Below are 13,580 nucleotides of genomic sequence, written 5' to 3' on the forward strand. Positions count from 1 at the left end.
AAGTTTGCTATCAATGGGGCAGCTAGATGCTAAAGGCTATTTCACAACTTTTGGTGGTGGGTCTTGGAAAGTACACAAGGATTCTATGTTGATTGTAAAAGGCACCGAGAAGGGGACTTTATATTGTTTGTATTGCAAAGCATTCCCTAGCAAGTTTTTGGTTGTAGCTGAAGTTCAATCTCAAATGGAGCTTTGGCACAGAAGACTTGGCCATATATGCCAAAAAGGCCTTCAGGTTCTCTCCTCTTTAGAGAGATTTGATGTAAAAGGCCCTAGTCTCGGCTTTTGTAATGATTTTATATATGGAAAACATGTGAAGTCTCCTTATTACTCCGGTGTCAGTAAGAAGCCTAATGCTCTTGATTTAGTACACTCTCATGTATGCACTATGCCGGTTAATTCATATGGAGGTGTCACGATTGTGACGTATTTTTTGTCTTTGTATTATCTTCTTCGCTTGATTCTTTTGCAGATACGACAACGCACCAGATCCGAGACCCTCGATTCTCCAAAGGATGCGTCCCTTCGCCCAAGAGTCGCATCTGTTCGGCATGCCTCTTCAATGAATGGCTGCACCTTTACGCCGAAAGGTCACGACTCTACAACAGGAGGACACGACTATTGGCCTAGAGTCATGTCTCTTGACCTACGGTCATGTCTTTTCATCGTGTCTCTTCGGTTTCTATATAAGAACACCCTTGTAACACATTTCAATCAATCAACACACATTCAGTCTCTTGAGTCTTTGTCTCTAGTTCTAGTTCAATTTCAATTTTTATCTAAGTTCAATTATGAATAAACACACGTAGTAAGCATGTTCTTCACAACGGGTGCACGGTACTTTGTTACTTTCATTGATGATTTCAGTAGAAAGTCATGGGAGTAAGTGTTAAAGAGCAAAAATAAAGTGTTGAATAATTTCAAACAATTTCATTCTTTTGTTACCACACAAAAAGGGCTTAAATTCAAAGCAATTAGAACGGATAATGGGCAAGAGTATGTCTCTAATCAGTTCATTAAATTTTGTGAGATGCATGGCATTAAGAGGGAGTTGACGGCTCCTTACAATCCTACATCAAATGGCGTGGTTGAACGATGTAATAGCACTCTTTGTGAGAGAATCAGATGCATGCTATCCACAGCTAATCTCCCTTGGGAAGAGGCTCTTAAAACTGCAATTCATGTATGCAATCGCTCTCCAAATCGTGCTTTGAAGAATGGCATCCCTAAAGAAGTTTGGTCTGGCAAACCTGTTTCATACGACCCTTCGTGTGTCTTTGGCTGTGATGCCTTTGTGCGTGTACATGTAGACTTAAGGACCAAACTTGACATGAAATCCATCAAAGGCATCTTCATGGATATGGAGACGAGGGAGAGATGGGTTATAGAATTCGGTTACCTCAAAACAGGAAAATAGTACGCAGCCGAGATGCAGTGTTAAATGAGGCAAAATTGTTGAACAATGCTACACAAGGTGATCTTGATAAAAAGAAGGTCAAATTTCAGCATGAACAGCCAGCCATTAGTTGGAGAATTTGTTCCTATTGATGTTGAAAATGAGCATCAACCCATTGTGCTACAGCCAGGAGATACTGAGCAGCAAATAGATGCGCAGGATGGGATAGGACAAGAAGAAGAACATGCTGAAAACAGATTACAGCAACAAGGAAATGCTGAAAATCAGCCACCTAATGATGGTGTGCACATTCCTGAGAATGTAGGCCCATTGCCTCAAAATACGGATCATTGGGTAAGAAGGTCTACATGTCACAAGGTAGCCAAAGAAGTTTCAACCATCTTTGGATTGCATTTTGTTGACCGATGAAAATGAGCCTCTCACACTTAAAAAGGCACAATCATTTGAAAACAAGAAAAAGTGGGAAATTGCTATGCAAAACAAGATGAATTGTCTGTATGCAAATGGCACATCAGAGCTTGTACCTTTTCCTAAAGGTAGGAAAGCTATCCCCAATAAATGGGTTTACAAAGTGAAATGTGTTGATGTGAAACCCAAGTATAAAGCACGGTTGGTTGCTAAGAGTTATAAACAGGAGGAGGGCATAGACTTCCAAGAAGTCTTCTCACCAATGGTGAAGATGACTACCGTCCATGTATTGTTTGTTCTCGCTCTACGCTTTGATTAAGTGTTGGATCAAATGGATGTAAATACTGCTTTTCTTCATGGTGACTTGGATGAGGACTTGTACATGGAACAGCCAGAAGGATTTGGTATGCAAACTAAAACGCAGCTTATATGGGCTCAAACAAGCCCTAAGAGAGTGGTACAAGAAATTTGACACCTTTATGCTCAATCATGGATTTAAACGCAGTCATTCCAATCATTGCTTGTACACGAAAAAGGTTGATGATGGAAGCCTTATTATGCTAGTCTTATATGTGGATGATATGCTAATTGCAGGAAAGCATAAGAGTATTGTCAATGCTCTTAAAAGGCGGTTGAGTTCAACCTTCTCGATGAAAGATTTGGGGGCAGACGAACACATTTTGGGCATGCAGATTAGAAGAGATAAAGAGAAACACTTGTTATTTCTCTCTCAAGACAAGTACATTGGCAAAGTACTTGAAAGGTTTGATATGGCTAATGCTAAGCTTCTTGGTGTTTCTTTACCGCCACATACAAAGCTTAGCAAAGCTGATTATCAAAAAGATGATGTAGTTGCAAATGCTATGAAGGGTATACCTTATGCATTAGCTTGTGGATCTTTGATGTATGCCATGGTTGCCACACGGCCTGATGTTTCTCATGCAGTGAGAATTGTCAGTAGATCTATGTCTATTCCTGGCAAACCACATTGGGAAGCAATGAAATGCATCTTTTGGTACTTAAAAGGTAAGAAGAGAAATGTATATGCTATGGACATTGTACACTAGAATTGTGGGGGTTCTGTGATTCAAACATGGCAAGAAATCTTGACACGAGGATATCCACCAGTGGATGTGTCTTTACTCTAGTTGGAGGGGCTATCTCTTGGTGTTCAAGATTACAAAAAATTGTTGCACTGAATACTACAGAGGCTGAATATATTTCAGCCACATAGGCCTCCAAAGAAGCTATTTGACTTGGCCATCTCGTTAGAGATTTTGGTCTTGCTACACGTGCTCCAGTGCTTGATTGTGATAGCCAAAGTGCACTTTGCCTGGCTAAGAATGCCATGTTCCATGCTCGTAGCAAACACATAGATGTTCGGTACCATTTCGTCCTGATGACGGCCTTGCCACTTCGAGCAAGACCAAAACCCAAGATACCCTCTCACTATAAGTCTTGCAAAGGCTCAGCATGAGCATTACATACAATTAGTGGAAGTTGGTTAGCTTAAAGGTACCACTTCGGACCTTTAAGTGCCAGGTTGTTGGGTGTAAAGGCCCTTTATCTCATGTATTCATTCATACAGGGTGTGAACACACCCTTAGTACCCTAAACTATAAAATACATTTTTTATTCTTTGTGTACAATCGGATAAGGTACACGCATCTTTCTGCATTCTCTCTCTCACGCTCGAACCTTCTCTACCATACACAACCTGCAGCGCTCCACTCGTGCACTCCTCTAACGTTACTACAGATGATTTCACATGCTTTACTTGGGTATATTTTCTACGCCACAAGTCAGAGGCATTTGATCTTTTCAAAAACTCGCGTACACTCGTGAAAAAGAAACTAAGTGTTGAAGAGAACTCGATCAGACAAAGGTGGGGAGTTTACCTCCAAAGCTTTTATACAGATTTTTGCGGACCGTGGCATCGAGCGGAAGCTTGCAAATAATCAATCGTCTTCGGAAAACGGAGTTGTAGAGAGGAAGAATAGAATTGTGGTGGAGCTGGCGAGGACTATGCTCGAGCATAGAGACCTACCGAAGTCTTTATGGGAGGAGGCGACAACGATAGCAATTTACATTATGAACCGGTCTCCTTTGTCTTCAATTTCCAAGGAAGCCTCGCTTTGAGGCTTACTACTTACTTAGAAAGAAAGCTCGATGTCTCTCATTTTTGGATATTTGGGAGCGATACAAACCTCCATGTACCAAAGAAGCAAAGGGTGAAGTTTGACCCCAAGTCCAACAGAATGTTCTTTGTTGGGGACAATAGTCTTTCCGAAGGATATCAACTTTATGATCTAGTGAAGAAGGACGTTTACTCAGCCGCAATGTGGTCTTCGACGAGCGTATTCCTTCAGAGGGGGCTTCCGCTCCCAAGTCCTCCACAATAATGTTCTTCTTGAGATCAACGAACCCTCTTCTTGATAATAATGTTCTTGAGATCAACGAACCCTCTTCTCCAATTCTTGTCCCTCAAGCTCAGGAGGAGAATGCACCTGAAGATGCAGATAACAATGGTTCTCACCATGGTGCCGATGTAGAGGAGGATGTACCAGTAGCTCCCTCTTCCAAGGGCACACCCGACAAGTTACCGAAGTGTCTATTGGAGACTTTGTGCGATACAACTACGTCAAATTTTCCACCAAATTGGCATGATGGAAGTACTACGCGACAATCTCGATGACTTTGGAATGTTGAGACAAATCTTTATTATAAGTGAACTATCCTTTGATTTCCGGGTGATCAAGGACAAAGACCCTCTTAGAGTTGAGGAGGCCCTTTCAAAACCGAAGTGGAAATTGTTCATGCGGAAAGAACTTGATTCCGTCGAGAACAATAACACATGGGAGTTGGTTCCGCGTCCAGCACAACAGAAAGTGATTGGTGTCAAATGGGCCTACGAGACAAGAACGAATCTGATGGTTCTTTGGATAAGCACAAGGCACGGCTTGTTGCCAAGGGCTTTTTACCCAGACATGTTGTGGACTACCACAAGATCTTTGCATTGACTGCGAGGATGGCGTCTATTAGGAAAATTTTTGCCATTGCAGCCTTTTTTGGTCAGCCTATGTTTTAGATGGATATCGTGTCCACTTTCCTCAATGGCAACTTAGAGGAGGAGGTGCATGTGGAGCAACTTCCAAGGTTCTTAGATCCAAATTTTAGTGACATGGTTTGCAAGTTGTGAAAGGCTCTCTATGGCCTGAAGCAAGCCTCTCGAGCGTGGTAGTAGAAGAGAGACTCTTTCTTCCAGATTCGTATATTTTCATTGAGGGAGGATTAGAGCTCTTATTATCCTCCATGTGGACGATCTTGTGATTACAGGTAGCCATGAGTAGCACATCCGCAGTGCTATGGAGACCTTGGCTAAAGAGTCTCAGATGACAAGTCTTGGCTTGCTTCACTACTTTCTTGGATTGGAGATATGGCGAACAGAGGGGGGCATCTCTCTCTCTCTCTCTCTCTCTCTCTCTCTCTCTCTCTCTCTCTCTCTCTCTCTCTCTCTCTCTCTCTCTCTCTCTCTCTCTCTCTCTCTCTCTCTCTCAGCAGCGCTATGTCCAAGAGTTGTTGGAAGCCAAGACTTGCTTCACTACTTTCTTGGATTGGAGATATGGCGAACAGAGGGAGGCATCTCTCTCTCTCTCTCTCTCTCTCTCTCTCTCTCTCTCTCTCTCTCTCTCTCTCTCTCTCTCTCTCTCTCTCTCAGCAGCGCTATGTCCAAGAGTTGTTGGAAGCATTTGGCATGACTAAGTTGTCACAATATGACCCCTTAGATGTAGTTGGTTCCCTTATTTGGATACTCAATACCCGGTTTGATTTCAATTTTTCGATGGCACCAAGGATGTCTCTACTCAACTAGAGTATTGTCCCACGTTAGATAACCATGTTGATATCTTCACCAAACCTCTACCACAAGTAACATTATCCCTTTATGCCAGCTCTCTTGGATTAGTTCCCCGTCCAAGAATTGGAGGGGGGTGTTCAATTTCCTATTTGATGGTAACTTCAGTATCTCCAAGGAGCAGATTCCGGAGTGAGGGCTTTTTTATGGCTGTGCTTGGCCGTACCCGAGGAAGACACCTTCCCGGTGGTACTTTCCACTATTGTGCCACTTGGTAGGACGGTATAAAGCGAGACCCCAGTTCTAGGGTTTCCCAGGATCAGAGTCTCTAGTGTTCTGCAATGTCCCTATTAATTGTGCAATTATAGTCACTTTATAGTAAGTCTTCATATTATTTTATGAGGTTGTGGGTATCTGCTGGAGGTAGGGCAGATTTGGGGAGTCCCTATATAGGGACCACCACATCCCAGGGTCAGAGTCTCTAGTGTTCTGCAATGTCCCTATTAATTGTGCAATTATAGTCACTTTATAGTGAGTTTTCATATTATTAGGGGCTAGGCCTGTATTTATGAGGTTGTGGGTATCTACTGGAGGTAGGGCAGATTTGGGGAGTCCCTATATAGGGACCACCACATCCCTTGCATTTTGTTATCTATTACGTGCAGAGCTTGCCAGCATTTTGGGCACACTCTCTCTGTCTAGCATTCTTTCTTCCCTCTCTAGCATTTTCTCACTCCACCAGCGATCCCTCTCTCTATGCGTTTATGCTTGCAACCTCCCCTCTATCTGCTAGCGCCATTATTTCCTTCTCGCCCCACCCCCCCACATTGTGTTACAAGTGGTGTTGCCATTGCCCATGTGGTGGGTAGTAAGCACTAGGAGGACATGTTCAAGGAGATCTAACACGATTCTTCTGAGATGCATTGGCTGCGCAATCCCGAGAGGAGGTTTGCTCGCAGTTGCAGACTAGATCATCACCCAATTCAACCTTTTCTGCTGCACCTTTGACAGGTCGTTCCCATATCAAGGTTGCACATCCTGGCATCCCAATGTGCTGTCCCCTCTATCGCATTGTCACTATGTTGAGGGAAGGCTGAAGCCAAGGCTTTACCTGAGCATAGGATCAAACCATTCAATATCTCAGTTGGGAATATGCATCTGTACAACTGACAAATGAGGAGTTCCGCTACATCGATGAATAAAATTCCTTCCATCTGCAATTAAACTGCATCATCGTTTGCAAGTACAACTTAGGTTGATTGAACCCACAGTGCACACCTGGCAGATAATGTAAACAATGCAACCCTCTACCTAGCACCCCTTGTCGCCCCATTGTCAATCATCCTCATAAAAAGCTTATAAAGGCATAAAATCACCAGCAACTACATGAATATAGAAACACTTAGCAACACAAAAGTTAAAATGCATCATAAACGAGGTAGATTAGAATACTTACCCCAGATTAAAGAAAACAAATAATGACAACCGTTTCGGTCGACTTGCTTTTACATGTTGAGAAACGTCTCAAGCTTTTCCATAATTTTAGTTGCCTATCTTATCAGGTTTCTTGAATTGTGGTGAGACCCCCTGGGTCGTTGGACAGTTGCATAATTCCGCGCATCTGCAGATATGGATTTTCTAGAAGCTTTTCATTGTTGCACTGGAGAAAATGGGAGAACCGTGTCAAATTAACCCCACCCATGAGCAAGAAATTACAAAATTCATGCGCATAGGTATTTCAGTTGCACCTGCTGTGCACGGAAAACGAGAGTATGAAGCACACGCTGATAATGCTCAGGCTCCTCTGACATCATTCTCTGCAATTGAAAAAATAATAATTTATTCAAGATTTGCCTTATTTCTACAGACGACCTAAACTTGAGCCTGACCTGGCACACAAAAACAGCTTTTATGGAAACATGCAATGCTAGATACTACACAAACCTTCATTCAACTTGTATGCCAAGACTCTGCGCAGCTAATCTATTATCTTACCATTCAATCAGATTAAGCGAAAGTGAGTTAAACTTGAAACCTTTAGTAGGTATGAAGCTGTGTAATAAGCAACACGAGCATCCATGTCATCAAGCAATGATCTGAATACCAAAACTGATTATAAGTCAGCACAAGCAATCAGTACTTTCTGAAAAAAGACAAAAGAGACAACCTTGCTACACCTGAAAAATTCCTCGCCGCCAACCTCTTCATATGTAGATTGATGGACAGAACATTTCCCTATGAGTAGAACCAGTAATGCTGCCCTTACATCTGAAGCTCCACCCAAAGTTCGTCCTCTGCCTTGACTTCCCACAGCTACACCTAATGTCATATCTTCAGTTGCTGCTCCAGCAAGTTGCAGTAGCGGCCAGTACAAAAGGTTGGTGTGGATGTTTGCAACCAAAACCCTGGGGGCCGCAGCTTGTCCTTTTAATAACATTGAGGCCAGAGAAACTGGCATGGAACGCTGACCTTTGTTGTTAACATAACCCCGATATTCAGTGGTACCACTAGATTGCTTACTATCAAATTGTCCACTATTCATAAAGGTTGAGAAATGTTTGCTCGAAAAGTTTTGATAGCTACCAAACCTGTTGAACACCATATTGTCCTTCATGAACGTGTTTGAAGGATTTACAAGTGAAGATGGCGAAGGAAGTACAATGCAAAGTTGCGAGAACATCACATTACACATCTGTAACACAGAGCAAAATCATCAGAAATCAGGCCATATGCTATTGTCCAACTGCTTAAGAAAAATACGATAACTACCTGTAAAATGTTGACATGATTTGTATCATTTGCTGACACAAATTGCAACAAAGCCCCATTAATCAGTCCGAGAAGTTTGTTTTGCCACTTTTCTGCTAGCAAAGGTTCTCTGTCAACTCTAGTGCCCTCTCCTTCAGATACTTGCATTGAAATGCTACTTACAGCTAGCTTCTGATAATTGACGAGTAACCGTTCCAACACTAGAATAAAACCCCTTCTTATAACTGCTTGCCTAGACCTTAAAAGGCCATACAGTAAGTGAAGGGCCACCAGGAGACCTGACTTGTTCCCGGCCCCCTCATTGAACCCATTCAAACCCTTGCTCCATGAAGAGTTTAAGATGTTTTGCTGTAAGACATTGTCCAAAGTGCCAATGGTATCATGTCCAATATTGCTTGACAACAGATTTACAAGCCAGGAATACCCATTCAAACGACAAGAGAGCTTTGAAGAATGAAGTAAAGAATTCAATGTAGCCCATGCATTTGAAACCAAAGTAAGTTCTGCTGGAGAGTAATTCAGAGTGCTGGAAGGCTCTTCAACAGCCATTGTAAGGGAAACATGCTCGGTGAACTCTTCATCTGGTTGCGTGAATGTCACGACCAAAGCTTCGAGCAGTACAGTTATCTCTTGCAAGAGCTAAAAAATCCACACCAATAGTACATATTACAAATCCGCTTCTTTTTATTTACCATGATCAAAACAGCTTCCTCTAGTCTCTCTAACAACTAGAAGAGCTAAATCAAATGTGATCACACAATAAAAAACCCGAACTAATCGGACAACGTTCGACAAGCAGCAATACTTTAGTAATCCAAGTAGAGAACCCCGCAGACTTCAGGGACGCAGAAATTAAGACAAGAACAAGGAGCTACAAGCAAACTGATATGAAAATTTTGGGCTATTGAAGTTCATTGATGTCATCAACACTCAAAGACTTTACAAGTGCTAACGATGTCACAAACCTATGAAGTTTACAATTTTTCACTAAGAAAAGTTATTTCAGTGCTCCAAGCCACAACCGGCTCACCCAAAACTGAGAGATGTCTGGTGGTTCCACAAACACGGAGATGTGAGAAATAAAAGCTCCAATACGTTTGAAGAGCAAAACAATATTTCCCTAACTCAAAGTATGCCATCCCACACCCAAGTATGGGGTAGGGTAGGAACTTTTGTTTTCATCATAACAATACAATGTTGCATCCTTTGTATAATTCTAAGCTAATGGGTAACCTGAGCCAAGCTATAGCTCCACTAAAACACGCATACTAGCCGCCCTTACCTTACCACCAAACCCCCCCCCCCCCCCCCCCCCCCCCCCCCCCCAAAAAAAAAGGCGAAGGGGCCCTTCTTTCACCCTCTTGGTGTGCACCATACCACGGGGACACCCAGCTGCAGTTTGTGCCTCATTCGTTGAAAGGTCACATAAAGTAATCCTCATGTGCAATTTTGCTTAGACAATAGTGGATCTCTCTCTGCTTTGTCTGAAATAGGGGACAGGTACTACTTCCTTTTCATGACAGCGCATTAGATAAGCTTTGAGGATCATCTATAAGACACAACTTCTACAACATCGCATCGCAATGCCCACAGCATGGGATACAAAAGCAATAGTGGAATCTCTCTCTGCTTTGTCTGAAATAGGGAACAGGTACTACTTCCTTTTCACGACAGCGCATTAGATAAGCTTTGAGGATCAGCTATAAGACACAACTTCTACAACATCGCATCGCAATGCACACAGCATGGGATACAAAAGTAAAATGCAACAAAAGGAAAATAATAGCTACATAAACAAGTTGGTGAAACTCATATTAGTATCCCATGTACAAAGTAATTCACCATACAAGCCTCCATGCAAATAAGGACATGATATGGCACTACTACATCCAAGGATCTCATCTAGTTGCATCAAATAGCATAAGTTTAATGTAAAATACCAAGCAATGAATAAGGCTTAAGAATCCCTACTCTTTGAGGCGTCTATAGAGCTATGTGCACTCATCATCATACACCCGGTCTAGAGCAGTCTTAGGACTAGTAGAATATCAATACTAGTACCCCATGTACAAAGTAATTTACCATACAAGCCTCCATGCAAGTAAGGACATGATAAGGCATAGTTGCATCAAATACCATAGGTTTAATGTAGAATATTAAGCAATGAATTAGGCCTAGGAATCCCTACTCTTTGAGGCGTCTATAGAGCTATGTGCACTCATCATCCTACACCCGGTCTAGGGCATAGTCTTTAGGACTGGTAGTAGGTGCGGGAAGAGCTCTCTACCGCAGTTGAGTGCACTGAAGTTGTTATGGCTTCTTGGTCTATGTGGATAGTGGAGCAGAGGGGTCCATGCCAATTAGGCCCTTCGTAATATGATAGCTATAGATAGAATCTAGCTCATGTGTGAAGAAGATAGCAGTATGCTGTGGCTACGGGGTTGGCGATGACTTTGAAAGTTGGCTGCTGGGGAGAGTCGCAAAGTATCTTTGATTTGCATCCATAAAGCATGGGTGAATGGTAAACAAACGTAGTAATCCCAGAGCCGATGTAGACCCTTGATGTATTCAATTGTACTCCAACCCCTGGTGCCTGTCTTTTGGAAACACGTGAGCTCTCATAAGTCCGCGGCCACTGCTCCAAGCCGTTGTAAAAGTATATTATATGACGGTCTTATAGAGACCAAGTGGAATCCATAGCAACTACACTCTCCTGCCTATCAGCCACGACTCCTGAATTCCACAGCCCTTGGATGTATGGTTTGCTGGCATCCTCATCTCTGCTCAGTGCACTAGCACCTGCAAACAAGTATCCCTATGCTGCATCATCTTTCACACCATGATCTCCAAACACTTTATCGCAAGCGTTGACGTAAATTTCTATATAACAAGCTTTTGAAGTATCATCTTTTATTTATGTTCTGCAAATAAAAGGTCAATTAAGGAGGATTCCTTACCGGAGACACCAAAACACTATTGGGCAAACGCACAAGTGCCATATCTTTATAGCTATGACGTCCCCAAAATGTCAAACCTTCAGCTTCAACATCACAAAATACTCCTCGATTCTCCTCACTGAACTACCACACCAAACAAATGTATCCGCTGGGAATTTTCAAGCCACCTCCCACCCAGAAGGACAATAGAAGGGTAAAACATGTTAAGACAGCCCTTACCAATTGATGCATCTCAAGACAATGGTTTCCCCCTCCACAATTCAACATAAGAAGGCCACATTTTTAACATGTCTTCCTTAAGATATAGATACACCACAACCAAATTCATCACCAAGTTGCCCTAAACACGCCACTGTAGAGAACCAATCGTATCACCGTGACTAGAAGACACAAAGACAGACATGTAGACAATGTAAGGTACAGCCAGTCCTTGTTTACAGACGCGTAGTGAGATAGAGGATTTATGAGGCAGAGGAACCCCTAGATAGACCTCTTAAGGAAAGGTTACTAGACGAGGATCGAGGGGATGATTCCAAGCAGCCGAACAAACAAATAGAGCATGAGGATCAACATTCGACCGCTTAGAATCAGCTTGAAGTGCCCTAGGATAGGCTAGTTCAATAGCATGTTGATTCTTTGGAGATTCAGTCACAAGTGCCTCTCACAACAGCACTATTGGGGGACAGCAAGAGAGTGAGTCTCCTCAATTAGCTGAGGAGTTTGGTTATTCAGCAAGTTTCGCATCACCAACATATGTCCCAATATCGATGATTTTTCCTGCTTATTCTCTATGTGTGGTCCATGGCCTATGATCAGATTCACAGTGCACACTCTACATGTCTCTTGGATGAGGGAGGTCTCTGGAAGCAGACAATGGTGGAGACCAGCTATTACATGGATATTTAGACATTTTGTAAATTTGAATGAGAGACGGACCATTGATGCCTTGGGAAAGTTGATTTGGTCCAAGAAATGTTTGCCTTTGTTCCTTCCCTTGAAATTTGTGATGGCAGACAAATGGGTCCCTCCTTCCTCTCCTTCAGTTTGGTTGTGCCAAAGATCTGGATCATATTTTGGGCTACCACATCCAAAGATGATGGAATGGATGCAAATGAATTTGGAGGCATAGCATGCTTTAGCCTAGGTGAGAATCATCTCTGATCTACATGGATACAAGGTGGCCTATGGCATACGGAGCATGGCCAAGAGTGGCCTAAGTCGTTATATTACCCATGTGGGAGCATAGTAAACCCATTTTGAAGTAAGTTGAGTCATCCAAAAATGCCCTAGAAAAGTGGATCCGAAAAACTAAGCTCCCTCTTTCGTTCATGCATGTGGCAAGTGAAAAATGTCTCTCTTGTGCTATCTAAGCACCCCATGTAATGACACTTACAACTTAATTTAGTGTGCATTTGACTCTACTCTCTCTCTCTCTCTCTCTCTCTCTCTCTCTCTCTCTCTCTCTCCCTCCTTGACTAATTAAGCTAGTGATTATCATACTACTAACATAAATACTACACTCTAATCCGCCTTAACGCAAGTTCTGTAATTGGACACTCAAGCGTCCTAATTTTCCAGAAACTTGTCATAATTATTCGGTGAAGCTAAAAACAAGATTTATAGGTCACGTTCATGTCCTACGTCAGTTATGAGGTGAAGAACATGGCCAAATTTTTTATTTTAACGAAATTAATACCATATTAGATTATCATGATAAGTTTTAAGATGAAAATTTATAAAAATCTAGTACAATTTCAACAAAATTTTCATAAATTGAATATAACTTTTCATCAAAGTGAGATTTTCTATAGATTTCAAGGTTTATGTATAGGAAAAAACTTATTATAACAAGAACTTGACCAATTTTTTATTATAATAAAAATACCCAAATCTTGAAAACGTTGACAATTGGGGAAATTTTGGTCTTTCAAAGCCTCTTTCATTAACATGATGAGGTTATGGGGCAAAACTTAAGGTCTATAATGTATCTATAGGCCAGCACCCATCAACTAAGCATTTTTCAAGCTTTCAGACGCATAAGAATCTTGTAATTTAAGCTTATTCAAGAAAATTTATGATTCGTAATTTCTTGAAAAACAACCATTGCTATGAAAAACCAATGAAAGTGTACATATAGATTCTCCAATTGCGTCCATATGAGGGATTTGTATACAAA

At 41.9% G+C, this 13,580-nt stretch overlaps 1 protein-coding gene across 3 annotated transcripts in view; it reads right to left on the bottom strand.

The window, feature by feature from the left end:
- LOC147443715 (uncharacterized) overlaps nt 1-13,580 on the bottom strand; it is a 97,882-nt gene that overhangs the window by 11,604 nt on the left and 72,698 nt on the right. For all 3 annotated transcript variants that reach the window (XM_086526517.1, XM_086526519.1, XM_086526518.1), the window contains 5 exons: nt 8,448-9,086; nt 7,856-8,370; nt 7,714-7,774; nt 7,427-7,495; nt 7,135-7,338 (listed from right to left, as the gene is read on the bottom strand). In XM_086526517.1, coding sequence (XP_086382643.1) covers nt 7,237-7,338; nt 7,427-7,495; nt 7,714-7,774; nt 7,856-8,370; nt 8,448-9,086 — 1,386 coding nt within the window. In that variant the 3' untranslated portion in view covers nt 7,135-7,236. The remainder of the gene's footprint in view (nt 1-7,134; nt 7,339-7,426; nt 7,496-7,713; nt 7,775-7,855; nt 8,371-8,447; nt 9,087-13,580) is intronic.

Source organism: Adiantum capillus-veneris, chromosome 13, assembly GCF_014529385.1.
Source record: "Adiantum capillus-veneris isolate H3 chromosome 13, ASM1452938v2, whole genome shotgun sequence".
Classification (NCBI taxonomy): Eukaryota; Viridiplantae; Streptophyta; class Polypodiopsida; order Polypodiales; family Pteridaceae; genus Adiantum; species Adiantum capillus-veneris.